We start from the raw sequence: 27,227 nt of genomic DNA on the forward strand, positions 1-27,227 counted from the left end.
TTTATTTATTTTCCCCCCGACCTTGAGCCAGATACGCGAGGCGTCGCCAGTCTTTCTCTGTTGCTTTCTAGTCGTATGAACGCGCGCCGTAATCGCGGAGTACTCGTCGACCACCTAGCACTACGAATGTCCAATGCCCAAGCAAAGCTGCCGTGATCCAAGGCTCAGAGAGATCTCGTGCGCATGCGCGGAGGCTGCTATACGAGCGCGCCGTTTATGCGTAGCCGCTCTCCGCCACCGCTATCCCTACCTTTTTACATCAGTAACTGTAATAGACCATTTTCACCGGCTAGTGCGCTCACTGTAAACAGATGGCGCTTGCCCAGCGCCAAGCCATCTGTTGCGTCAAAACCGGTCACGTCATCTCGCGGCGGTTCTATTACCAGTAATGACGGTAGGGACGGAAGGCGAAAGACAATCCTATACTTATATAAGTGTCTCACAGGCCCTATAGATCGCAATCGATCCCGACAGCAATCAATCCCGAGCGGGTTCGATTGCCATCGACAGTGCAGCGTTTGACACCCGTATGAAATTTAGGTGCTTGAGGGACACTAAAGTAAAAACTGATTTCTTCTGCATCAGTAAATTACCTTTCTACAACACCAAAAACACCACACTTACAACGATAACATGCTTGGTAAGTCAGAAAAAACGCAAGAACGAAATACGGGTGGCGACGCCTCCTTTAACTTCCCGCACCTGGTCGCTGTGACATTTTGGATTTTGATGGTATCTTTTAGGGCCTTCTTAACTAAATAGTGGTACAGATTAACTGCATTGTGTTCTAAAGGAACCAAATATTAAATATGGCAAGTTTCGGGAACCTTTACTCAGCCAACGCGAAAACATACTTTTGAATCCCTGACGTCACGCTGACGTACCGGCACTCGGGTTTCGGCGTGAAATTCGAATACTGATACTTGGACCTTCATTTTGTCATCTAATAATCAAACTATTATTTGGAATGACTGCCTGCAGCGTTCTCAAACAATGCTTCATTACACTAAATTGATCTATTGCTTCGCTTTAGTGTCCCTTTAATTAAACCACACCAGGAGATCGAAAATAATCTCAAGCATCAGCATTAATTACCACGTCGCTCATAACCTTAGTGCAGTTTAGAGCGCAAAACCCCGCATTTATTGAAAATCTGTTAAACGTGGTGTACGCGTTCACCTAAACTTAAATGAGGCTACTTCCTAGTTAGTGGATTGACAAGTGTGGTATTCCTACATGGCTCATTATGCTAAAACCTGACCAGCACGCATTGTTTTGTGTTCAAATTTGAGAAGTTTTGCAGAAGATGTGTCATACATTAATGGCAGTCTATTAGGTATCATCATCATCATCATCATCATCATCATCATAAACAACAACAACAACAACATCATCATCGTCGTCGTCGTCGTCGTCGTCATCATCATCATCATCATTGGGGAATAGCATTGGGGAGATTGTGTCTCCTTATCTGACCCCTTTATTTATAGGTATCTTCCTACTTTTCTTGTGGAGAATTAAGGTAGCTGTGGAATCTCTGCATATACTTTCCAAGATATTTACGTTAGCGTCCTGTACTCCTTGATTGCGTAATGCCTCCATAACTGCTGGTACCTCTACTGAATCAAATGCCTTTTCGTAATCTATGAAATCCACATAGAGAGGTTGATTGTACTATGCGGATCTCTCGATTACCTGATTGACGACATGTATGTGGCCCATTGTGGAGTATCCCTTCATGAAACCAGCCTGTTCCCTTGGTTAAGTGAAGTCCAGTGTTGCCCTTATTCTATTGGAGATTATCTTGGTGAATATTTTATATAAAACTGGAAGTAAGCTAATGGACCTATAATTTTTCAATTATTTAACGTCGCTCGTTTTGTGGATTAGTAGACTGTTGGCATTATTCCAGTTCTCTGGGACCCTTGAAGTCGATAGACAGTTCGTATAAAGGGCCGTCAGTTTTTCAAGTATTACGTCTCCTCCATCTGTGATTAAATCGACTGCTATGCCACCTTCTCCTGTCGCTTTTTCCCGTTTCATGTCTTGTAAGGCCTTTCTAACTGCTTTGCTAGTTATAGAAGGAGCCTCTGTAACGTGTTAATTACTGCTTCGAATAGAAGTATCGTGGCAGCTTTGGGTTACTGCACAGTTCAGTATAGAATTATTCCGCTGCTTTTACTATATCTTCGAGATTTCTGATGATATCACCCTGCTTATTTTTCAGTGCATACATCTTGGTTTGTCCTATGCCAAGTTTTCTTCTGATTTCATGCTGCGTCCATTCTTTTACTGCTTCCTCAGTCTTTCTCACGTTATAATATCGAATAACATTTATTTTCTCCTTGTTGATCAGTTTTGACAGTTCTGCGAGTTTTATCTGGTCTCTTGAGTTGGACACTTTCATTCTTTGTCGTTTCTTTATTAGGTCCTTTGTTATTTGGGAGAGCTTACCTACTGGTTGCCTTGGCGCTTTATCTCCTGCTTCAATTACTACTTCTGAAGCCAGCCTAGTTACGGTTTCATTCATTGCCTCTATGTTATCTTCATCTCGCAGTTCTAAGGCTGCATATTTGTTTGCAAGCGTCAACCTGAATTGGTTTGCTTTTACCCTTACTGCGTCTAGGTTGGCCTGTTTCTCCTTGAGCAATTTTACTCTTTCTTGCTTCAAATTGAGGTGAATTTTAGCCCTAACTAACCTATGATCACTGCAATTTACCTTATCTAACACTTCTACATCCTGCAATATGCTGGGATCGGCAGAAAGCATGAAATCAATTTCATTTCTTGTCTCACCATTAGGGCTTTTCCAGGTCCACTTTTTTGTTCCAACGCTTCCTGAAGAAGGTGTAATTCATCATCATCATCATCATCATCAGCCTAGTTACGCCCACTGCAGGGCAAAGGCCTCTCCCATACTTCTCCAACTGCCCCGGTCATGTACTAATTGTGGCCATGTTGTCCCTGCAAACGTCTTAATGTCATCTGCCCACCTAACTTTCTGCCGCCCCCTGCTACGCTTCCCTTCTCTTGGAATCCAGTCCGTAGCTCTTAGTGACCATCGGTTATCTTCCCTCCTCATTACATGTCCGGCCCATGCCCATTTCTTTTTCTTGATTTCAACTAAGATGTCGTTTACCCGCGTTTGTTGCCTCACCCAATCTGCTCTTTTCTTATCCCTTAACGTTACACCCATCATTCTTCTTTCCATAGCTCGTTGCGTCGTTCTCAATTTCAGCAGAACCCTTTTCGTAAGCCTCCAGGTTTCTGCCCCATATGTGAGTACTGGTAACACACAGCTGTTGTACACTTTCCTTTTGAGGGATAGTGGCAACCTACTGTTCATGATTTGAGAATGCCTGCCAAACGCACCCCAACCCATTCTTATTCTTCTGGTTATTTCAGTCTCATGATCCGGATCCGTGGTCACTACCTGCCCTAAGTAGATGTATTCCCTTACCACTTCCAGTGTTTCGCTACCTATCGTAAACTGCTGTTCTCTTCCGAGACTGTTAAACAGTACTTTAGTTTTCTGCAGATTAATTTTCAGACCCACCCTTCTGCTTTGTCTCTCCAGGTCAGTGAGCATGCATTGCAATTGGTCTCCCGAGTTACTAAGCAAGGCAATATCATCAGCGAATCGCAAGTTGCTAAGGTATTCTCCATCAACTTTTATCCCCAATTCTTCCCACTCCAGGCCTCTGAATACCTCCTGTAAACATGCTGTGAATAGCATTGGAGATATCGTATCTCCCTGTCTGACGCCTTTCTTTATAGGGATTTTGTTGCTTTCTTTGTGGAGGACTACGGTGGCTGTGGAGCCGCTATAGATATCTTCCAGTATTTTTACATATGGCTCATCTACACCCTGATTCCGTAATGCCTCCATGACTGCTGAGGTTTCGACTGAATCAAACGCTTTCTCGTAATCAATGAAAGCTATATATAAGGGTTGGTTATATTCTGCACATTTCTCTATCACTTGATTGATAGTGTGAATATGGTCTATTGTTGAGTAGCCTTTACGGAATCCTGCCTGGTCCTTTGGTTGACAGAAGTCTAAGGTGTTCCTGATTCTATTTGCGATTACCTTAGTAAATACTTTGTAGGCAACGGACAGTAAGCTGATCGGTCTATAATTTTTCAAGTCTTTGGCGTCCCCTTTCTTATGGATTAGGATTATGTTAGCGTTCTTCCAAGATTCCGGTACGCTCGAGGTTATGAGGCATTGCGTATACAGGGTGGCCAGTTTCTCTAGCACAATCTGACCACCATCCTTCAACAAATCTGCTGTTACCTGATCCTCCCCAGCTGCCTTCCCCCTTTGCATAGCTCCTAAGGCTTTCTTTACTTCTTCTGGCGTTACCTGTGGGATTTCGAATTCCTCTAGGCTATTCTCTCTTCCACTATCGTCGTGGGTGCCACTGGTACTGTATAAATCTCTATAGAACTCCTCAGCCACTTGAACTATCTCGTCCATATTAGTAACGATATTGCCGGCTTTGTCTCTTAACGCACACATCTGATTCTTGCCTATTCCTAGTTTCTTCTTCACTGTTTTTAGGCTTCCTCCTTTCCTGAGAGCCTGTTCAATTCTATCCATATTATAGTTCCTGATGTCCGCTGTCTTACGCTTGTTGATTAACTTAGAAAGTTCTGCCAGTTCTATTCTAGCTGTAGGATTAGAGGCTTTCATACATTGGCGTTTCTTGATCAGATCTTTCGTCTCCTGCGATAGCTTACTGGTTTCCTGTCTAACGGCGTTACCACCGACTTCTATTGCGCACTCCTTGATGATGCCCATGAGATTGTCGTTCATTGCTTCAACACTAAGGTCCTCTTCCTGAGTTAAAGCCGAATACCTGTTCTGTAGTTCGATCCGGAATTCCTCTAGTTTCCCTCTTACCGCTAACTCATTGATTGGCTTCTTGTGTACCAGTTTCTTTCGTTCCCTCCTCAAGTCTAGGCTAATTCGAGTTCTTACCATCCTGTGGTCACTGCAGCGTACCTTGCCGAGCACGTCTACATCTTGAATGATGCCAGGGTTCGCGCAGAGTATGAAGTCGATTTCATTTCTAGTCTCACCATTCGGGCTCCTCCACGTCCACTTTCGGCTAACCCGCTTGCGGAAAAAGGTATTCATTATACGCATATTGTTCTGTTCTGCAAACTCTACTAATAATTCTCCTCTGCTATTCCTAGAGCCTATGCCATATTCCCCCACTGACTTGTCTCCAGCCTGCTTCTTGCCTACCCTGGCATTGAAGTCGCCCATCAGTATAGTGTATTTTGTTTTGACTTTACCCATCGCCGATTCTACGTCTTCATAAAAGCTTTCGACTTCCTGGTCATCATGACTAGATGTAGGAGCGTAGACCTGTACAACCTTCATTTTGCACCTCTTATTAAGTTTCACAACAAGACATGCCACCCTCTCGTTAATGCTATAGAATTCCTGTATGTTACCAGCTATTTCCTTATTAATCAGGAATCCGACTCCTAGTTCTCGTCTCTCCGCTAAGCCCCGGTAACACAGTACATGCCCGCTTTTTAGCACTGTATATGCTTCTTTTGTCCTCCTAACCTCACTGAGTCCTATTATATCCCATTTACTACCCTCTAATTCCTCCAATAACACTGCTAGACTCGCCTCACTAGATAGCGTTCTAACGTTAAACGTTGCCAGGTTCAGATTCCAATGGCGGCCTGTCCGGAGCCAGGTATTCTTAGCACCCTCTGCAGCGTCACAGATCTGACCGCCGCCGTGGTCAGTTGCTTCGCGGCTGCTGGGGACTGAGGGCCGGGGTTCGATTGTTGTATTCATATAGGAGGTTGTGGCCAAGTACTGCACCAGGGTGGCCAATCCTGCTCTGGTGAGAGAGTGCGTTACCGGTTCTGGTCACCGGGATCAGGCCGCACTCCAGGCCTGTTTGTGCAATTTTCTCAACACACGGTTTTTTTTTTTTTGTATTTTCCGGTGGAGAATAGCGCGGCACCGGGATTTGAATCACGGTCCTCTTGCACTGGAGACGGATACTCTACCGTCCCCGTAGGAGTTAAATTAAAAATTAATTTATGGGGTTTTACGTGACAAAACCACTTTCTGATTATGCACGCCGTAGTGGAGGACTCCGAAAATTTCGACCACCTGGGGTTCTTTAACGTGCACTTAATTCTAAGTACACGGGTGTTTTCGCATTTCGCCCCCATCGAAATGCGGCCGCCGTGGTCGGGGTCCGATCCCGCGACCTCGTGCTCAGCAGTCTAACACCATAACCACTGAGCAACCACGGTGGGTCCCGCAGGAGTTGTACGCCTCATTTAACCTACAGTGGTGCCCTACTTGGTCAGTCAAGGTGGACCAATCTGAGCTCGGTTATACCGCATGGATGGCACTCGGCTAGAGAACCTCGTATTTATGACCTGCACATGTGAGGCCTTACATATTTGAAGATATATATCTATTTTTTTTTTTAGGAGGGTTCCCGTACAGTGATAAAATAAAGGAAAAGACATTAAAAGAAAGAAAAAAAAAAAAGAAAAAGGGGCGGAAAAAAAAAAAAAAAACGGAACATAACAGGTGATTTGAACTCGTGACCCTTCGATGTTGCCCGGAAAGATAGCTCAGTCGGTTGGTTCGTCAGGCCCCAGGCTACTTTCAAGCGCCACAGCTCCTCCTCCGAGCCTCACACTTACGTGGAAAGAGACTCATGTTGTCCGCGATAGTCGGTTTTTCGACTATCGACTAGTCGATAGTCGATAGTTGAGAGAGCCAGTTTAAGGGCGGAGAAGAAGAAAGAAAAGAAAAGCAAAAACTGCAGCGCCGTGGTTTTAAAGCGCAGCCGTGGTAGAGAAACGGAATGCGATATAAGCGTGCGTAGCCACGATACGCACACGACAAACTGCCTTAAAATATTTAGACTTGAGGGAAAGCTTCATTAGCAAACGATAGCACGGCAATCAGCACTCGAATATAATTTTAACCCTAATACTAATTGTAAATATTCATCTCATCGATGGGATCTAATGCGCGCGCTGTTGCTTTGTCTCTGCGTGTAGTAGTTGAGAGAGCCAGTTTAAGGGCAGAGTAGTTGGAAGGCATACTTTCTAGGAAAAATGGCCGCTCAAGGAGAAGAGCGAACTCGAGCGGCTTTAGAGGCTAGGAAAACTGCCTTAAAATATTTAGACTTGAGGGAAAGCTTCGTTAACAAACTATAACACGGCAATCAGCACTCGAATACGACGAGAGAAATTACTGAGACGTGGAAAATTCCCTTGAAAAAAATCTGGTTTGCTAGAATTGTACCATCATCTCTCCTCGAGTGTTTCTAGAATCCACGCCGTAGTTGCCAGTTGCTTGTTCACCAGCCTGCTTTTTCCCCACTTTTGCACTGAAGTCGCCTGTGACTACAGTATACAGAGTTTGCACTTTTCGCGCCGCTAAATCAACATCTTCATAAAACTGTTCTATTTCTTCATCGTTGTGACTAGAGGTTGGAACGTAGGTTTGTACTACCTTTAATCTATACCACTTATTAAGCTTGATTACGTCTACGGCTACCCCCTCATTAATGCTGTAGAATTCGTCAATGTTGCCCGCTAAGTCGTTATGGATTAGGAATCCTACCCCGTATTGCTTTTATCTAGGAGACCTCTATAGCAGAGAACATGTCCGTTATTCAGCAATGTATAAGCCTCATCAGTTCTTCTAATCTCTGATGATATCAAAAACAATGTCTGATAATTCCTCAAAGAGTCGTGCTAAGCTAGCCTCACTCGAGAGGGTTCGGGTGTTAAAAGTTTCAAGGGTCAGTTTCCATTGGCGGCCTGTCCGGACCCAGAGATTCTTAGCACCCTCTGCTGCGTTACAGGTCTGGCCGCCGCCTTGGTCAGGTGCTCCGCAGCTTCTGGGGACTTCGGGCCATTGGGTAATTGAGTGATTAATTTGGGAAGAAGTGGTCGAATACTGCACCAGGGAGGCCAATTCCTGTTCTCGTGAGGGAGTGTCTTGTTGAAGCTTAGTGGGCCTTCCTAATTTGGTTGTAGCTGTATTAGTATAGCCCCATTCGCTCTCGGCATCTTCTGCCGGTGAAAGGCGTCACTGAGCTTAGAATGGCGTAATGATCTCGGAAGTATGGATATGCAACACTTACATGTCTTCTGATGCTTTTCCAAAGTTTCGTGCCATTCACGCAATCACTGTCGGCGACAAACGCAGAAACAGCAGATTGCTGAGCCGCCCCGGGGCCGTGTGCTACCGTTGGAAACAGAGGCAGCAAAGGCAGCAGAGGCCAACTGAGGCGAGTAATGGACGCACCATCACGTGATCCAACATGGCAGCGCCCACGGGCGTGCTGTGATAAGGGTCTATACAGACTCTTCCGGTTTTCCGTGCGCTCCTACGCACAGAAACTCGCCCGCAATGCTGCAGCCACAGCTGCTCAGGGCTCTTGATTTTGTAATCTTTCATAATGTAATGGCGCGTAGCGCTTACCTGTGGTTTAACGGCTTTCAGTGCTTTCTGAAACGACCATTTTTGTAGGAATCGATATGGTTTACAAGGTTTAGCAGACATGGGGAAAAACTGAACCCAAACCTAATGTTAGATAGCAGTGTCAGAAACACTAATTACGTAATTTATGTGCACTTGGTGCCTTTAATTATTGGTCCCGCTAGAAAATTCGCACGTCCCCACACGTTACAGCGCAGTGAGATTAAGCCTCTGTACGGCATCTTGTGAGCTCTTCTCCTGTAGCAGCATGCAACATTTATTCTTCGAATAATTGTGGGCCATTTGTAGCGCAATTTTGATCAAGAGTTACCGTGTCATGAGCTCATTGCAGTCTATGAAATTTGGGGCAGAAGGCTTCGACATGCCAAGGAAAGTTTCCGCTATAATCTTTTTCCCCTCCCTACTTTTTCCTGTCTTAACCGGACAATTTCCTGGTTAACCTGCCTTACTATTTCCTACGTTTTCGATCTTGTTTAGACACAGAAAACACGCTTTTATTAGCCGTACAAAGCTCGGACCAGAGAAGTTTGATAATGTGTAGTCATATATATTTGCTCACAAACAGGAATTATGCAAGAGCATGTGGTCCGCGTTGATAAAAGCAGTTAAACGTGTTTCCGTATAGAACAATAAAGGAATGCTATAGCGCAACGTTTCTTAGAACGAAAGTATGTCGTGCGCTTTATTCTATTCACAACGCCTGAAGAAAGAAGCAGCGCAGATGCGTGCAATATATTATGCGTTTAGCAAATAATGTACCGCTCGGAATCGCTCGTAAAATCCTGCGAAATAGGATGTATAAAAAGTCAAGATAAACGGCAATAATAGGCACACATTACGCCATTATGGGTCAAAACCAACAAAAAGACTGGCGCTGAATCCAGGGCCGCACACTGACCGTCCTTTGCAAGATAACAAATTATGGCCGCAGAAAGATAAGTTACGTCACCTGATGAACGTTATCTCCACTGCTCACCCTTGGACGGTCCTCGCTCCGGTGCGCATGGCACAGTGCTCACTACAGCGCTGGGTTTACAGATTGCTCATACGTCAGCTCTGGACCGATTACGCTTAGATGGCTCAGCTAAATTCAGTCCCCGGATGAGCATGCCGTGCACGGTGGAAGTGAAAAAACACTAGGAGGCACGATGACATGAGGCAGCTACCCTCAGCAAAGCAGCCTCTTCTGACCTCGCCCTTCTTTTACTTTGGGGCGTGTTGACGTTGGGAACTAGGTCCTACGTGGTCTTTAAAGACATTGCCTGGTTTGTGGTAGCTCTCAGGGTGCCCTATCATGATCGGCCCTCAACACGCGCCCTCGCTTGTACTTTCCCCGTAATCACCTCGCGCTCGGCGGCTATAGAACATGTGTACCGCTTGGCTATCACGTAGCCAAGCCTATTTCCCATGAGCCTTTCCTGAATGTCTTGTGCAACTAAAGACTTCGCCGCTCGGACGTGTTTTTCCGTAGCTCCGGATTTTCGCCCCGTTTGCTGGTTTCTTTTCCCCGCTACTGGGACTCTGTTGTTTATGGACCGCTTTGGCGGTTCGTAATTACTACTGGCGCCTATCTACAAGGTACGTCGTCATCTACACCCTCCTGCTGCGCCGTCGAGCTCGAGTTCTTGTGCGGCTTCGCGAGTGCGAGTGCCCCCGCGGCACTCGCCGCGCCGGCGCGGAGCATCCAAGCTGCTGTCCGCTGCGTCGAGGGAGCGGAACATTACCGATGCAACTGCCATCCAAGCCAGGAACGTCTCCTCCGTGGGGACAAGTGCAACGGGTGAAGGCGGTACCCTGAGCATGGATACCACCAACATGGACCAGAACAGCCCTGCTGTCGTGGCGCACACCTCAGCCAAGAGGACGAAGGAAGCTACTGGCCTTCCATCGGATGAAAATGTAGCTCCAGCAGCCCCGAAAAGACCTCGCTCATCACAAGGCCTGCCTGCACGACCGACACGCACGTCTCCGGAGTCGCCAACGACATCGTGGTACAAAGTGGTTATCAAGCCTCGTGCTAGATATGACATGTCCACTCTGCCCAACCGTATCATTCAAGCGGCCCTGGATGCCTGCCTCGAGACTTCCCGATTTCAAGGTTTTGCTCTACACAAACCAACTAATACGGTCTCAGTATGGGTGTCTGCTATGGCACTAGTTTATAAACTCGAAGAACTGCAACAAATACAAGTCTCGGAAGAGTGTGTCCTTCCAGTCCAGGCATACCTCGCCAGTGGTACAGATTTAAGACGCTACGTGGTTAATGGCGTTGACCTTGACGAAGAACCCGAGAGGCTCCTGCAGGAACTATCGTGTCCCACACACAAGGTCGTGGCTGCTCGCTACCTAGGCAGCGGTCGTACGTGCCTAATCACGCTTCAAGGTCCTAATTCCCCACCTGAACGTATCCTGTATTACGGCTGCGTACTGCGCCCGCGTCCGTTCAAGCCTTCCGTTGTGTACTGCTACTCTTGCTTTAGACAGGGACACATGAAATCATCCTGCCCCTACCCACCTAAAGACGACACCATGGAGCCTGAACCGTCAGCATCGTTTAGATGCGGCCTATGCCAAACAAACGATCATGACATCACTTCCACGACCTGTCCTACGAAGTTGAAGGCCACTAAGAAGGTTCGACAACGCCATTATCGACAGCCAGCACGGACCCCTCGAGATTCATCAATGAAACAAGTCCCTGTGTACAACCGTTACGCAGTACTGGCCTCGCTGGAAGAGGACGCTAGCCAGGTGACAAAAGCAAGTACAGAGACAAGTGATGCTGCCACTCGTACCTATAGCGCGGCTGTTAGGTCGTCCACTTCACGACCGCAACGGGCATCACAATCGATAGAAGACACGCCGCTTCCTTTGGCAGACGAAGAGTTCGAGATCGACGCTCGCCTCTCCAACCTTGAAAGGGAGATCCAACGTCTCAAGGAACGCCGTACAGTGCTCCGGCGTCGTCATGACGGAGCGCGGCCGTCGCATTCACCGTCGTCGTCTAGTCCTGCTCATATGGCTAACCCGGCATCTGTGTCGAAGCCTCTTTCACCCCAAGAACTCCTGCGCTTCGTTGCGCAACAGCTCCAGCATCTCACCTCGGTCCTACTGGCCAATCTTAATCTATGATGGCTGCTACGTCTTCAAGTGTGCCAGAAGGCATCTTACAGTGGAACTGTCGCGGCATCGCGGGGAAGGTCGGAGAGCTGCGTCAGCGTCTCAGATATGGGAAGCTGCATGCTTGGGCTCTACTGCTTCAAGAATCCAACGGCCTGCCACCCATTCCAGGATTTGTGGCATACTCATCGCCTTCAATGTTGGATCGTAGGAGTGCTACGCCCGATGTCCCTCCAGGAAAGGTTGCAGCGTATGTAAGATGCACTCTTCATCAGACTCGTGTTGATCTTTCACGGTGGTGTACTCTATGGCAAGAAGTCGTGGCCGTATTGGTTCGTCTCCAACGCACGGACGTTATCATCGTTTCATACTATGCCCGCCCTTACAGCGGTCGTGCGGCTCGGTTGTGTCTCGGCTGGCTTGCGCACCTACGACAGAAACATCCTGGTTGCCCCATTATGGTCGCAGGAGATTTTAACGCGCCCCACACCACATGGGGATACGCTATTTCCAGTGCGCGTGGTACATGTGTGCTGGACACATTTATGGACGCCCAATTCACTCTGCTTAATAATGTGTCTGCCTACTCGTCGGCGAGACCACCCTTGCGCGCCGCCACACTCACCGGACTTATCTTGGTGGCTAGGAAGGACGACCGTCTCGTGGTCATGTGAACCCGACTGCTGGGGTAGCGACCATCATCCGATTCACCTTGGCTTATCTTCGGGCGGAACAGGCCGCCTCCGCCGACTATGTCGAGTGGTGGACTGGGATCGATACAGGGCGGTATCAGAAAGCAATGTATCCAACTTCATGGTGGACCCGTCCCATTGTCTTAAGGCGGCATTAGTTGAGGCGACACGTACGTCGTGGGTTGATGAATCGCGAACCGCTCCTGATTTGCAACTTCTGCGTCTCTGGGCGTCGCGCCGCCAAGCAGAACTTGCATCAGAACGTGACCCTGCATCAAATACCCTTCGCTTAGAGGCCCAACGCCTTACTGCAGTAGCTCGGCGCCATGAACACCGCTTAGAACGTGGCCGCTGGATGGACTGGTGCTCTTCTCTCGGACCTTCGTCGTCCAATGCCTCCATTTGGCGCACCTTCCGAGTAATGGAACGTGGTCGGCGCCCTCCAGAGCCCGCAGCCTGCGCCCTGTTAGCATCGGGCCAGACACCAGCAGTATTCGCAGAAACTGTCGCCCACACCTTTTTTCCGGCTTTGGACACAGCACCGCCTCCCTTCGTTGTTCAAAACTGCCTTCCCGCGGACGCAGGCACGCCGCCTACGCTCTCTGACATCGAGGGTATACAAGCTGCCTTCACTATGGCGGAATTTTTAGCGGCAATCGACCTGTCGAAGCCATGCAAGGCACCAGGACCGGATGGCATACCGTATGAACTTTATAAAAACACGGAAGGCAAGGTTCTCGAAGTGCTGTTGGGGGCCATAAACGAAGCTTGGGCTACAGGAGTCATTCCCGATTCTTGGCGGCATGCAGAAATGGTCCCTATTCCCAAACCCGGAAAACCCCAAGATAATATCGCTCATATGCGCCCAATAGCACTAACCTCAACGTTAGGCAAGCTGATGGAGCGTATGCTCGCGACACGTATTACATGGTGGCTCGAGCGGTACTCATGGTATCATCCTGGCCAAATCGGGTTCCGTGCTCATCTAGGCGCAGAGGATGGCCTTGCGTACCTATCTTCTATGGTTCTCATCGGAGGCCACTCCCGAAGAATTCGCACGATTCTGGCAATGGATATTCGTAAAGCATACGACCATGTGAGTCACGAAGCAATTGTCGGAATTCTCCATTGGCTTCAATTCCCTAGCCGTGTCTGCACATTCGTCGAAGCCTTCCTGTGCGCTCGCACCTTCTCCATTCGCCTGGCTGGCCAAGCAGTAGGTCAGTTCGTCGCACATCGGGGTGTCCCACAAGGATCTGTGCTCGCACCAGTCCTTTTCAATATTGCTCTCCTTCCACTAGCCTGGAAGCTAGCCACGATACATAACGCACAGTACATAATGTACGCAGACGACATCACTGTCTGGTCAGTTCATCCTGAAATCTGCCACCAAGAACAAGCGCTCCAAGAGGCCCTAAACATGACGCACAACTGGTGTGCTCAGATAGGCCTTGATATTTCCAAGGACAAGACGACGTACATGTCAGTAGCGAACAAGTATGGGCGCCGTCTACTGGCACTCCGGCCTCTTCAGTTAACTCTGGATCAGCAACCATTACATGAGGCTTCAACTGTCCGTGTACTCGGCCTTGAAATGGATTCCTCCGGATCTGCGGGACCATGGGTCAAGAATGCGAAGCAACAGACCGCAGAAACGATACAGTTGATACGTCGGATTGCGAAGAAATCTGGCGGAGCGAGCACCAACATGGCTCGCCTTCTGGTCCGTTCTGTATTGCAACCACGACTCGTCTACAGAGCCCAGTTTCATCATCTCACGAAGGCACAATGGGCTCGCCTTGAGGCCATTAATAATGAAGCTATGCGGGCCATAACGGGACTACCACGTCTCACTCCGTTGCCAACCCTACAGGCTGAGTCCCAACTCAACACTATTGACGAACTCGTACACCAACGTCGATGCACGCGCGCCCTAAAGCCATCATATTTCGGCTCGGCTGCTTCACTGGCCTGGTACATGGGACACGAAATAGACAATCCAGCATCTACGAGACCCGATGTAGCTCCGTGGAAAAGGGTACAATTAAGTGACAATAAGCCTCTTGGTCGTCTGTATAGCCCGGTTCCTCGTCAGGCGAATGCCCATGTTTCCCGCCTTCATCGTGCCGATGACAATCAAGACGATACGACTCTTGTAGCATACACTGATGCCAGTGTTAATGGCACCATGATTCACACAGCTCTCGTGTGTCCATTGATACCAGAGGCAGGCCAAACGTGCTCGTATGTTGCCGATCCTGCACCACCGGCCTACCTTGCCGAGCTTGCTGCCATACGAGACGGCTTGGCCGCGTTGCTACCTACTGTTCAAGATGCTCGCTACTCTCAACTCATCATTCGCACAGACTCGACTCAAGCCATCCACGACATACGTAGGGTGTCTCGGTCCACTCTATTCTCAGATAGCATTCACCGTCTTGCTGCCACTGCGAATATCCTCATACGCGTCCAGTGGGTGCCTCGAGCAGCCCTGCCGGGTCTCCTTGAAGCAGATATGGCAACCCACCCACAGATTACAACATACCCACTTCCACATTTTCCTGAAGACGCCTGTGGACGACTGATCCGGGAAAAGGAAAACCTCCGACGTACCACACGAGCTCTCATACCTCCGTGTGGGTCAGACCTCCCTGGCGGGTTAACCCGCCGAGAGGAGGTTACGTTAAGGAGGCTACGTGTCGGGGTCGCACTCACCCCGTCTGTGACCGCTCTCTGGCCACAACAATACCATGGTCCTTACGGCTCATCGTGCCCATTTTGCAACACAGGAATCCAAAATGTGACAGTGACACACCTATTATGGACGTGCCCAGGGCTTCATCTAAGCCGTCTCCGCCATCTCCGGGCAACAGGCCTTCGGCCTGGCCGCCCACCCGACCTTGAACGTTGGATTCATGGACCCCATCATCGTTCACTCCTAGATTTCGTGCACGAGTCGAATCTGTTCGTGTATTTCTAACATCTTTTGTATTATGCCTAAGGGCATGCTTTCGAATTAAAAAAAAAAAAAACAAGACTTCAAAATGGTCGCGTGGCTCTCCCTTCTAGTTTTTTTTTCCTTGCTACATAATGACGTCGCTAAGCATTCCACACTTTAAGAAAAGTTTACACCCTTTGAGTCGTATCTTGCCACACAACGATAAACGTCATCTGTCTTGTCCGCATTTCCTTTCTTGAACTCTGCGACCCCGGTACTTCCCTGTAACGAACGGCATGCGCGTTATCAGCATGACACCGACAGCATTACCGACAGGAAAGTAGAGGGCGCGGCGTTTTTGAAGAAAGGAAACGCAAGCAAGGCAGATGACGATTATTGTTGTGTGGCAGATATACACCCCAAAAAGGGGGGGGGGGTGGGGGGGGCTGTAAACTTTCTTTAGAGCGTAGAACGTCCCTCCACTCAATACTCCACCTGGGCTCAAAGGATGTATGGATGGATGGACCGACTCTGTGGACGTCCCCTTTGAAACGGGTGGTGGCTTGCGCCACCAAGCCCTATAAGAAAGTGCAGGCCAGTGCCGCCCCTTGGCTGAAGTGGCCACTGTACTTCACTGACACTCCGCCGCAATTCTTGAGAATAATAGCGTCTTCTTCAGTCGAGGGGCGACGCTATGCTCAGCATAAAGAGACACAATCCAGCTAAGAGAGATATTAGAGGTAAACACTAGATCACTTAAGGACGTCTATAGATTACACTGTGAATGTCTTCTTAGCACAAAAATAAAAAAAAAAGTTTTGGCTACTACAGCGGGAAAGCTGAAGGTCGAAATTCCATTTTTTGAGTTTTGCGCTCGAATCACGGCGCTGATTACGTCTTTCTGACGTCACCAATATCACGCTACTTTCGAGTATATACACGCTTTTTCCTCTATGGAAGAACTGGGAGAAGTTGCGAAGTTGAATCATCACTTCCTTTCCAATTCAGTGAATAATGCTTCCTTTATTCGTCAATAATTAACTAGCGCCGAGCAGGCAATGCCGAATCTGTGATGCCATGGAGACCTGGTGCGAGAAGTACAAGGTAACTGTGACGCCTGTCCTATATACTTAAGCTAATTATTAAAGGGAAAATGAGACATCCACCCGAACGTAGCTAAGTGCTACAAAGGAAATCCAAACGGTTTCCTCGAAGAAAAGCTTCGCAGTTGAAGAAAAATTCGTCCTGGTCCGGGACTCGAACCCGGGACCTTCTGCTAGCCACCTGGTTAGCTCAGATGGTAGAGCGGCTGCACCGAAAGGCGTTGGTCCCGGGTTCGAGTCCCGGACCAGGACGAATTTTTCTGCAACTGCGAAGCTTTTCTTCGAGGAACCCGTATGGGTTTCCCCTTGTAGCACTTAGCTACGTTCGGGTGGATGTCTCATTTTCCATTTATTAATTACTTCTCTCCACCTCGCGAGTTTCCGCAGAACTATTACGTCATACTTAAGCTAAATTCGCATGACGGTCTGCAGCGAGCATCAGCTGGCTTAGCAGCAACGAATGGCGTCGCTAACAGCTCATCTGGCTCATCTCCTTGCGGGCAGTGTGATTCGCGGCACTGAGTCGCGCGTCATATTCGTCCACAGAATTCGTTTCGTCGTGTGAATCCAAGTTCACCGATAGTCCTGCCACGCTAAGATCAACCGATTCGCGATTCCGGAAGCAACATTCGCCGATCTAGATTAACTTAATGTTTCTCTTTAGGGATTCTTTAAAGCTCTAGTTAGTTAATTATATAGTTTGTTTTTGTTTGCTTGTTACAGGGCGACCTATTTTCACGATAGGCTGTGAACGTGACTAAGTGCCCCCACCACACCTGTGTGCACCGCCGGCGATTACTTCGCTCGTCTCCTCAACTTTTCTATGCTATTTATAATCTAACTCCAAAAAGGGGTTACTAGCCAGCAATCTTCTCCCATTAACCTCGTTTTCTTACTTCATTCCTCTGTCTCTATTTTTCTCTTTAGGCCTTTTGAGTGACTTTAGTAAAAGTCTTCGGCACGTAGGGGCTCATGTTGGATAAGCATAGTTGCGGGCGCGTCATCTAAAGCGCTGCGATCTCTAGCTTTCAGATGTATGGTCGTTTCCTTTACAGTAGATGGCCTAAATACAAGATGTTAGAGAGGTCATGGTTTTTTGGGAGAGAACGAAGAGATGATAAAGTTTGTCCCTTTGGTATACTGCAAGCGTTTCTTTTTCTCTCTCTTATTAGATATGTTGAAGAAAATGATGGCGTCTTTAAGAAGTGTCAATTGACATAAAAAAAAAGAAGAAGAAGGAAAAGTAAAACAAAACGCGATACAGCTGTAAATGTGGCGCTCCATATTTTCGTACGGTGCATCTGCAGAGTAACAATCGAGAATCACTGCGCAAAAGACAAGGAGCAACTGAAATGTCATCCCTGGATCGCTCGGTGGAATTTTCATTTGGTATGCGCTACTTTGTTCACTTGTCACCTTCTACAGGCGCAAGTGCTCCGAAATGTGATCTTGATTATGTATTGCAGCGCCAAAGGTTGATTGATACAGCAGTCGCAAAGGTGGCTACTGAAATGCGCTTGCCTAATTGGTCAGTGTGCCGTGTGCCCTTGCGCAGTGTTTCCGGTACGTACGTCGCTGAAACACTCCCTCCATACGCTAAAAATTTCGAGTCTTTCGCTGCAGCTCAGCTCGTTTCTTTCCTTCTTCAAGACTATACGCAAAACTCGCGGACAAAGCACGCGGACTTAAGATACACAGTACACGTGTCTTTCCTCCTGTTATCACCCTCGCGCAGCAGAGTGAGTGTTGTCTGTTTAGTGCGCGAAGAAAAAAAAAGCAATAATGTGTCCCTTGTAGAATCCACGTTCAATTCGGCAACTTCTGAGAATTCGTGATGGCAACAACAGGCACGAATACGACATGCTATGGCAGCACTCTGATTTTGTACAAGCTTTATTCTTTCTGTCGGTTTCGACAGCACTTTTCTCGCACGGTAACGTACGTCCAGCGCATTGCGGAGAGCGCGCTGCATGTACCGGTCAGAAGGAACAGGCCCGAGTAGCTTCCCAGCTTGTCCCTGAAGTAACCTGCATGTTGAAACTAAAGTTTAGCGACAGTACGCAAGGGGTAGAAAGAGAAAGAGGGAAACAGAATTTGGGAGGAAGACCGAGAGGTTAACTACAAGAGAACGTGTCTCTTCAAATCGTACACAGGGGTAGCAGAGCAAGTGAACCTAAAAGATGGAAAATGGAGAGCCCAAGAAGACACGTGAGCGCGGAAAGGATGCGTACTGGAGCGTAAGGGTCGTGAGCACAAGTGCATTGACCACCTTCTGTTGCGATGACCACCTTCTTCTACGATGGAGGGACCAGAACTTCCAGATCATCTGCTTCAAAAATGTTAGTCCTCTACTCCTAGTCAGTATAGCTGAGAATTGCCAGCTTTGAGCACAAAATGAAGCAACTTGAGGACGCTACGAAAAAGGACTGAAATTTATATTCTGGAGAACTGGCAATCAGTAAATGGGGTAGCAGCCTAGACAACTTCATAAAGCGAACGCATTTAGAAGGTAATCAGCAGCTTTCCCCCAATACGGGCCAACGCACTGCTGACTATACAATTTATGCAAATTAGGCAAAACGTGACGACTAAACTAATTTGCCTATCATCATGCCCAGGAATTTGGACATTGCCCCTTCGGCAATTTGTTGAGCTGCACCGCAATACAACAGCATAACTCATAATGGCTTAGTTTCATCAAGTTGCTAACCGTTAAGTTATGCTGGTGTATTGTGGCGAAGTTCAACAGATTGAGGGGTAATGTCAAAAATTCCTGGTCATGTAAGACAACAAGGTGCGTTGTCAAAAGGTACAAATAGGGTACAGGTACAAATATACTTCATTTACCTGCACTTGCCTGTTAGAGATGGTCTTGGTAGTCCCGTTAGTCCCACTAAGAATGAACTTAGTCCATAGGCAACACTGAAGCGACCAATGTCCACCACCTCCATGTACAACACCGGCACCAACGGCAGCGTCGAACCATTGCACCAGCCCGCCACGCCAGACACAATCACGAGCACAACGTACGAGTCACCAAATGCGAAGCAAAAGTTAGCAGCCGTCCAGACTGACATGCAGAACGCCATCAACGCTTTCCTGGACAAAAAGTTTCGGTCTGTGATCCACCCGGAAGCGAGTCTGGCCGTGAGGTCCATGCCTGTGTACGCCGAGATCAAAGTGAGCGCCCTCCATCTGTTTATGCCGTGGTCCATGGCGAGGTCGATGATAACTGTAGAAAACGTCATTGCATTTGTGACGATAACAACTTTGGACAGGACCACTACGTAGTACTTGGCAAGCGCGAGGAAACTGAACAGTTCTTTGGCCGCCAGCAGCGCTGACTTGACACCTCCGGAAGTCCTCTGCGCCGCTTCTGTAGGGTGCACTTCCGCAGCACATATCGAGAGCTTGCTGGAAGACTGCTCTGCACTAAGCGTTAGCTTCGCTTTATGCACAGGAAGCGGAAACGGCGCACCCTTTCGGCACGTGTCCGCTTTATGCGTGACGTAGTCTTCACGAAGAATATTTCGGATGGGAGCTTCTGCATCCACTGACAAGTTAGCTCTCCTTTCTGTTTTGGGGGAATCCCGCCCGCAAGTGATGTTTTCTTTCACGCTCAGACAGCATGTGCTGCATTCAACCACGTGCACGTTTTCCGTCGGGGTGCTTCCGTCGGCAGGTTCGCTTGGCTCAAAACCCGCATTTTTCACGCCGCTCTTCAAGTTGTGCTTCGTGATGGCTGACTCCTCATTTTGACAGTGCAACGTACTGGTGGATTCTGATAGCACGCGCGCTCCCTCCGTAGTGTCCGAGTCTTGAATGTTCTGTTTAGTGACTTCCGCAGACTCCTGTGCAGGCTGAGGAGCCTGTTTTGGTGCTGGTATGCGCTGCAGTAGCGTGCCAGCAGTTCCGTTTAGTATGGTTCCACCTGCGAGCAAGAATGCACCCCGGAAGCCGAACTCGTCGAAGAAGAACTGGATTGTGGGCGGAAAGATGAGACCGCCCACGGAGAAGCCGGCCATGTTGAGCCCAGAAGCAACAGCTCGATACTTGGTGAAGTGCTGGTTGATCACCGTGCTTGACAGGGAGAGCTGACCGACGCTTAGCCCTGGACAGTTTAACGGTAAAAAAATAACGCTGAGACCTCCTCGGAACCATAGCGTTTCCGTTTGCACATTTGCACGTACGTACCTATATCGTAATAGATCAACAAACTTTCAACCTTATACCGTTATTACGCCGCTGGTGGTCGTTTCGAAATCGAAAAAACATTTCCATGCTCTATGAAGCCATGCGCTTCGCGTTGCAGTTCATATAACGGCCTTAAATAGCAATTGTTTGAGGTAACCCACACATACGATCAAAGCGGTGAACCCGGAAAGGACAATGCAGGATTTCGCTAGAAGTATTCCTACAGAAGGGTGGCGTGTTGGGCGAGTTGGTAACGCATCTTTGACCTAGGCAGCGCGAATTAATATAGCCGGAGGGAAAGAAAGAACAGATATATGGATGGATGGATGGATGGATGGATGGACGGACGGACGGACGGACGGACGGACGGACGGACGGACGGACGGATGGATGGATGGATGGATGGATGGATGGATGGATGGATGGATGGATGGATGGATGGATGGATACAACTTTATTGAACGTCAGGCAAGGTTTAACGCGACCCGGGCTTGGGTCTCCCACGGGGGAACGCCAAGGCCCTGCCTTAGCGCCGCCTCACGGGCTTGCTGGACTGGCCAAGTCTATATGCCAAGGTCTGATCGAGCTACGCACAGCAGCAACCCACCTCAACGACAGGGTCTGCGGAGTAACTGCCATTATCCCTATAATTTCATTGCACTCCCACAACATGTATTTCAGTGTTGCTGGCCCTTTCTGGCACAATTTGCACGTGTCGTCCTGATGATTATCTAGGAAGATACGTTTCAAATGGAATGGGTTAGGGAAGGTGTTCGTCTGGAGCTGTCTCCAGGCGATGGCCTGGAGACAGCTCAGCACAGGTGGTCCTAAAAAAAGTTAGACAAAACCTTTGTAGAAGGACTTATTGCTGGGTGAGTAGGTGCATGGCCAAGTTAGGAAGAGTTGCGCGCATGAAAGTACGAACACAGCAAAAAAGCGAGGTAGATGGAATTGCGCCCTTTCCGTCTACCTCATTTTTTTCCTGCGTTCGTCCTTTTAGGCGCGCAACTCTTCCAAAACCTTTTTAGTTGCTACGTAACTTAAGGGTGGGCGTCTAGGTAATCTAAGCGTCATGGAGCATAAGGGTTGTCCTCGTGACACACGTTTCACACGATTTGCTTATAAAAAAATTTTGCTTCTATTTATCGTGCCACCTTGTCTTTGATTCTAGAGAGTACCCTTATCTCAGCAACCATAGGTGCACCACCGCAACAATGAGCTTGGCAAGCTTTGCGCGGCAGTGGACAACAAGATAAAAGGCAAAAGCCATGGCATTTGTGAGTGCACGATCAAGCACCGCGAAAATTTGGTCGAGCACGGCAAATATGCTGTGTATAGCGTTCCGTTATCTTGAGGGAATTGTTATTTCGGACAAACGGGTCGTTGTCTCAATAAGAGAGTAATGGACCACAGAGCTTCTTTGAGGGGACAGCCGTGTTCAAAGTTATCATTACACTGCAAGTAATACGGGTGCGCACCTATGTTTGTCGAGGCAACTGTACTCTCGAGAATCAGACACAAAGTGGCACAAGAAATAGAAGAAGCATTTTTTATAAGCAAGTCGGCTGAAGCACGTGTCGTGAGGCCATCCATTACGCTGCATGACGCTGCGTTAGATTACCTGGACGCCTACCACTAAGTGACGTAGGAACTAACAAGGTTTTGTCTATTTCTTGGGACCACGTGTGTTCTTCAGCGCGTCTATTTATACGTCTGTCTGTTTTTTTTTCATTAAATCCTCACTTGATAGTCGGCGCTGTGCGTGTGTTCTTTGTTCCCTCTGTCTATGTTATTTCGCGCTGCCTAAGTCAAGGTAGTATTCCTAACTGACGTTGTAGAAAATTACCTATAAAAATAATCAAATGAGCAAAAGCAAACGTGTCAGAAGTTGGATTCGAAACCATGCCCGGTAGTCCGGACTGCGACCTGAACGCAGCGCCTTAGACCACTCGGCCATCCTGACAACTATAACAGCATTTCGCACCATCTGCTACTAAATGAATACGAAGGTGCGCCAAGCCTTGTTATTCGCGAGAGCGCAGGATTTAGTTGGAAGTTTTCTTCCTGGTGTAAATCCACACTTCTGTTACGTGAGTGGAAAACCACACAAAACCAGTAAAAAGATAAACTCGCAAAGGTGAGTAATGTAACTCAACACGGTGTCCTCCTGTCACCTACAGGTTATTCAAGTCCTAACAGACAGGAGTGGAGCTCCGCACCTATACCCTCATTCGTATTTCCCATCTAATCAGCAGCGGGCATACTGCGTTTGACAAGACAACGATGCGTGCGGGTGTACCATCACGAACGCTAGTTAAATAACACCATTACCGTAAACGACTCCGTATACGAGGGCCAGGTAGGTGACGCCGGTGGCGAAGAAGCACAAGGACACCGCGATAGCAGCAACAAAGCACGCGGTAAAGGTGATCTTCCACACGACCACGTGTCTCGCAAGTATACCTGCTATCAGGGCTGGAAAGAAACAAAGGACTCCGAGTTAGAAACTCCTTCAAGTGAAGCAAGGAATCTATATCAAAGGTACAACCGATGAACAAATGCCAACCACGTATATCGGAGTCTCGAAATAGAGCTGAATGCTGTCGCGATAGCGTCGACATCGCAAGCTCTCCAAAACTGCGCCATGTCATTAGTGATACCACGTGAGACCGTGAAACTGCGCTCGACAGCATGTCCTCAGCAGGGCGAGGACACAGCTCAATTGTGTGTCATCGGCGTTTACTTTTTTTTTTTCTCATGGGTGAAGATATAGTGAACAAGCTTCACACTAGAACTGCATAGCTGTGCAGTTGATCATAGCATGTCGGAAATACCTTGTGGCTTTTCTGGGAGCCTGTGAGCTGCAATGCTCAAGACCTTGCCTGTAAAAACGGTAACAGTTTGTACTTGTCTGTAAACTGTATGTAAACAGTTTTCACTAGTGGCTAACCTTGAGCTCAAGACAGCGAGCAACGAATTCGGCCAGTATCAAACATCCATACGCATAGCCAGGCAGGTACGTAATATTGTCGACCAAGAAGTTTCAAGTCCAGAATGCTTAAAGAAATAACGCAAGCATGCATGTTTTACCACTGACGCACCGACATATTAACCGAAAATAGTTGCGGCTTTAGCCTCAAGTGAGCAAACCTCACCTGATGCCCATGTATCCGCGGCACATAATACCAATAACAATGCGGTTATGCACATGACATTTGGCATATGCCGCTTGTATTCTCGCTTTATAACGGCCTCTACATTTGCGACGTGGGCGTACAGTACTTGCGGATATATATATATATATATATATATATATATATATATATATATATATATACATAAAATTGACGCACCGGCTCATCGTTGCGCATGCGACGATGAGCCATGCGACATGCGATGAGCATGCGACACACACACACACACACACACACGCACACACACACACACACACACACACACACACGGCTAAGATATGCGGCACTCGCAGAACCAACGGATGGCCGTCCGGAACTTAAGCGGTAACGGTAAAGTGGCACAGGCCCTACCCTAATACATTCTAATGTGGTTGAAACAGGTGCCACGGCATTTCGTCTTCACTCGGGCGTACACCTACAAAGAACAAACTTCGGCCAGCATTACAGCCCTCTCAACGCTCAGGCCAATACGCACGCGGCTTGCGTCGAAAACAAATCTCTTGTGGTCGCTGCTTAAGACACTCGCCGAACCTACAGAGCTCCGCATATGCACGTACTACGTTCATCCCGCGTATACGTGATAATAGTATTAGAGACACAGCAGTGTCACCTGCAGAAAAGTAGCATGTGGCTGCCAGGGTCACCGGCCAGGCGGCTTCTTCTCGTGTCGTCTGGAACGTCTCGATGATGCTCACGTACACGACGGCTGCGGAGCGGATCATGCAGAACGAGAAGACGTTGACCCAGCAGCAGCCGACTGCCACAAGTCAGCTCCTCGGAGAGTCCATGGCGCGATTGCTACGCGGTGGGCGCCGATCGCTGTTGCAGTGCGGGCCCGGTCGCTTTATGGCGTGTACCGCTTATCGCCATCCTTGACAGCAACACAAAGGCTGACTGGGCGTATGGTTGTCTGCTCGGTCACGGGTGCGCGTACACGGGAAGAACGTCGGCTGCCAGCGAAATTGCTAGAAGAATGCTTCACTCGGGAACTATTTCGCGCAGGCACATTCTCTTGTTCTTGCGAAATAATTAGCAGCATGGCGTTTAAACAACAACACTGTGCGGTTAATAAATATTTTGCATGCGTTACTGTGAAGCGGAATACACTTACGGATGTGTTCCCGTTCTATACTTCGGAGTTTGAACTTAGAAAAGGTCCCGGAACAATGACAAAAAAGAAGAAAAGCTTTCGCACATCTGTTCAGCTCTCGGGAGGCATACACCAAGATCAATATCAGCTGAGAGCAAACAGTTCAAAGCCCGCGTGGATTCCAAAATAAATTCTTTAGGTGACGCTGTATACCATTCACAGAGATGACTCAAGTCTGTACAAGTTTACTTGAAAACTATTGTAAGCTTTAACGAGGCTCTGATCGGCTGGCCACCCATTTTACCAAGATTCATAGAAGTGTTAGTAATATATTGCGATGCGGTCTGAGCTCAAAATTCAAAAAGGTAAACTGCGGCCTCCATTATCTGCCCTTGCAATCAGCCCTTTCCCGCCAAATAAAGGCCCAGGGAAGTTTCGGAGTATACTTTGCTTGCCTAAATAGATCTAAGGTTGGTCTTTATAGTGTCCGTTTGACTTACACTGACGTATAAGTGCACTAAGTTCTAACATTACGGGAGGCACATTGTCTTACAGCCCCTCAGTCCTTCAAGGAAGAGGACAAGGTCTACTGGACAACCGTGGAAGTTTGGGGCAGGCGCTTCGAGTTGCTCAAGATTTAGTGAGGAGAATGGGAGCAATCGAGGGGCTCGATTTTTGTTTTTTTGTCACAATGATAAGGAGTGGCAGATAACGAAGCCTGAGAAACCGTAGAGGAAGTAGATTGCCGTGTGTAATTGAGACATCTAGAAATAATAAGGCAAAGAAAAATGAAAGTGCACGAAAATACAGCTTGCCGCAGGTGAGTACCGTAACCACATCCCCTCAAACGCTTGCGGTGCTTTACATATTAAAGCGTACATGTGTACAAGTACTTGCATGTGTACTAGACTAGCACCACGGGTCTGCTGGCGAGCGCCGCTCATGGCCAAGGCGGCGTACGTGGAACGTCCTTTTCACCGCAAGTGTCACGTAACACGTGATCTCAGGAGCAAGCAGCTGGCCAATAAACTGTTGCATGCTATACCTCACGGCGTCAAGGGCGCCAAATTCTACGCTTTCGCTTTGCGATGAGAGAGCAAAGTAAGAGCATTCGAAAGGCTCTCGCTTTCTTATGTCACAATTATAAGAAGTGACAGATAATGAAGGCAGAACACACGTATCTCATCGTAATGCGGAGATGTGGGCTCGGTCACCCCCTGCCGCAGCTTATTGTTTCGTCCACTTTCATTTACCTGTACCTGATTATTTCTACATTTCACTTAATCGTATCAACAACGTCCCCTATGCTCTCTACCCACCGTGGCGGCTTAGCGGCAACGGTGTTGCGCTGCTAAGCACGAAGTCGCGGGATCGAATCCCGGCAGCGGGGGCCGCATCGCGATGGGGCAGAAATGCAAGAACACCCGTGTCCCGTGCATTGGGGACATGTTAAGTATCCTCTGGTGGTAAAAATTTATCCGGAGTTGCCCATTACGGCGTGCCTCATTACAAATCGTAGTTTTGGCGCGTAAAACCCCAGAAAGCAATTCAATTCCGCTCTGCTCTCTCTGGCTTCATTATGCTTCACTTATGATTGTAACCAATGATTATAATGCTTAGAGAGATCATGTTGGGGTTAACCAGCTCCACGTGGTGAATGAAAGACGCGCTGCTATACATACAGTAAATAATAATAAAAACATACACACACACACGCGCACAGAGAGCACCGACGCTGTAAGACCCTGTGCTCTGTGTGGCAGTCTATTGTGCATTTAAAGCGAGTATTTCGTGGATAGCTAATGTAGGTAGTGATTCTTTGTTTTCTTTCGACCAGCTATCAAAGAGGAACGCCCGCTGATACAGGCACTTTAGCTTTTTGCTTTCGGTCGGCTCCATGTCCGTCAGAGAGCGGTTGGCGCAGTGCAAGTGCAACACCGCGGCTCAGACGGAGCGAATGCCGCAAGATTCGCGTGAGGCTTGGAACTGGCCCCATCTCTGTCGTCAACATCACAAGGGTCCAGTCAGCGTAGCAGCACAACCTCCTCGCCGCGCGCGTGCCCGAGACAATTATCGTGTCATTGCCCCTTTCGCACCTCGCCAGATGTTGACACGACAGTCGCAAAGTTACAGACGGTGACAGAAAGGGGCGCTGGTTCGCAGCGTGTCGGTCCGAGGCAGCGCCTTCTCAATGGCGGCTCAACGGAGGCACAGTCAGCTGCCAGACAGTGCGCTACCGTTATCAACACACGGCTTTGATTAAGGGCCCCGGCTCGCAATTGCAGCCATCGAAGTAATCAGTGCACACTCCGAATGTCGAAGCCTTTCTTTCCATTTGCAAGGCCAAAGTCTGACAGCTGCGGCATCGAGGGAGTCACCGAAAT

The 27,227-nt window shown here is 48.2% G+C and overlaps 1 protein-coding gene across 1 annotated transcript; it reads right to left on the reverse strand.

Annotated features, from left to right (window-relative positions):
• Positions 1–18,242: 18,242 nt before the first annotated feature.
• Positions 18,243–25,875, reverse strand: LOC126536694 (uncharacterized). Its single transcript, XM_055074204.1, has 4 exons — positions 24,364–25,875; positions 22,891–23,034; positions 19,223–20,476; positions 18,243–18,392 (listed from the first exon to the last, which is right to left on the reverse strand). The coding sequence occupies exons 1-4, from the start codon at positions 24,473–24,475 to the stop codon at positions 18,259–18,261; spliced, it is 1,644 nt and encodes a 547-aa protein (XP_054930179.1). The 5' UTR covers positions 24,476–25,875; the 3' UTR covers positions 18,243–18,258.
• Positions 25,876–27,227: the final 1,352 nt, after the last annotated feature.

The sequence above is a fragment of the Dermacentor andersoni genome, chromosome 4 (assembly GCF_023375885.2).
Source record: "Dermacentor andersoni chromosome 4, qqDerAnde1_hic_scaffold, whole genome shotgun sequence".
Lineage (NCBI taxonomy): Eukaryota > Metazoa > Arthropoda > Arachnida > Ixodida > Ixodidae > Dermacentor > Dermacentor andersoni.

What these genes read in the sequence shown, in the direction of transcription:
- LOC126536694 (XM_055074204.1), bottom strand. Translation starts at nt 24,475, where the DNA reads ATGATCCGCTCCGCAGCCGTCGTGTACGTGAGCATCATCGAGACGTTC. An exon ending in CACATGCTACTTTTCTGCAG is followed by an intron (nt 23,035 to 24,363) that starts GTGACACTGCTG and finishes GTTTCTTTCCAG; the next exon opens with CCCTGATAGCAGGTATACTT. An exon ending in CGTATACGGAGTCGTTTACG is followed by an intron (nt 20,477 to 22,890) that starts GTAATGGTGTTA and finishes TAAACTGTCCAG; the next exon opens with GGCTAAGCGTCGGTCAGCTC.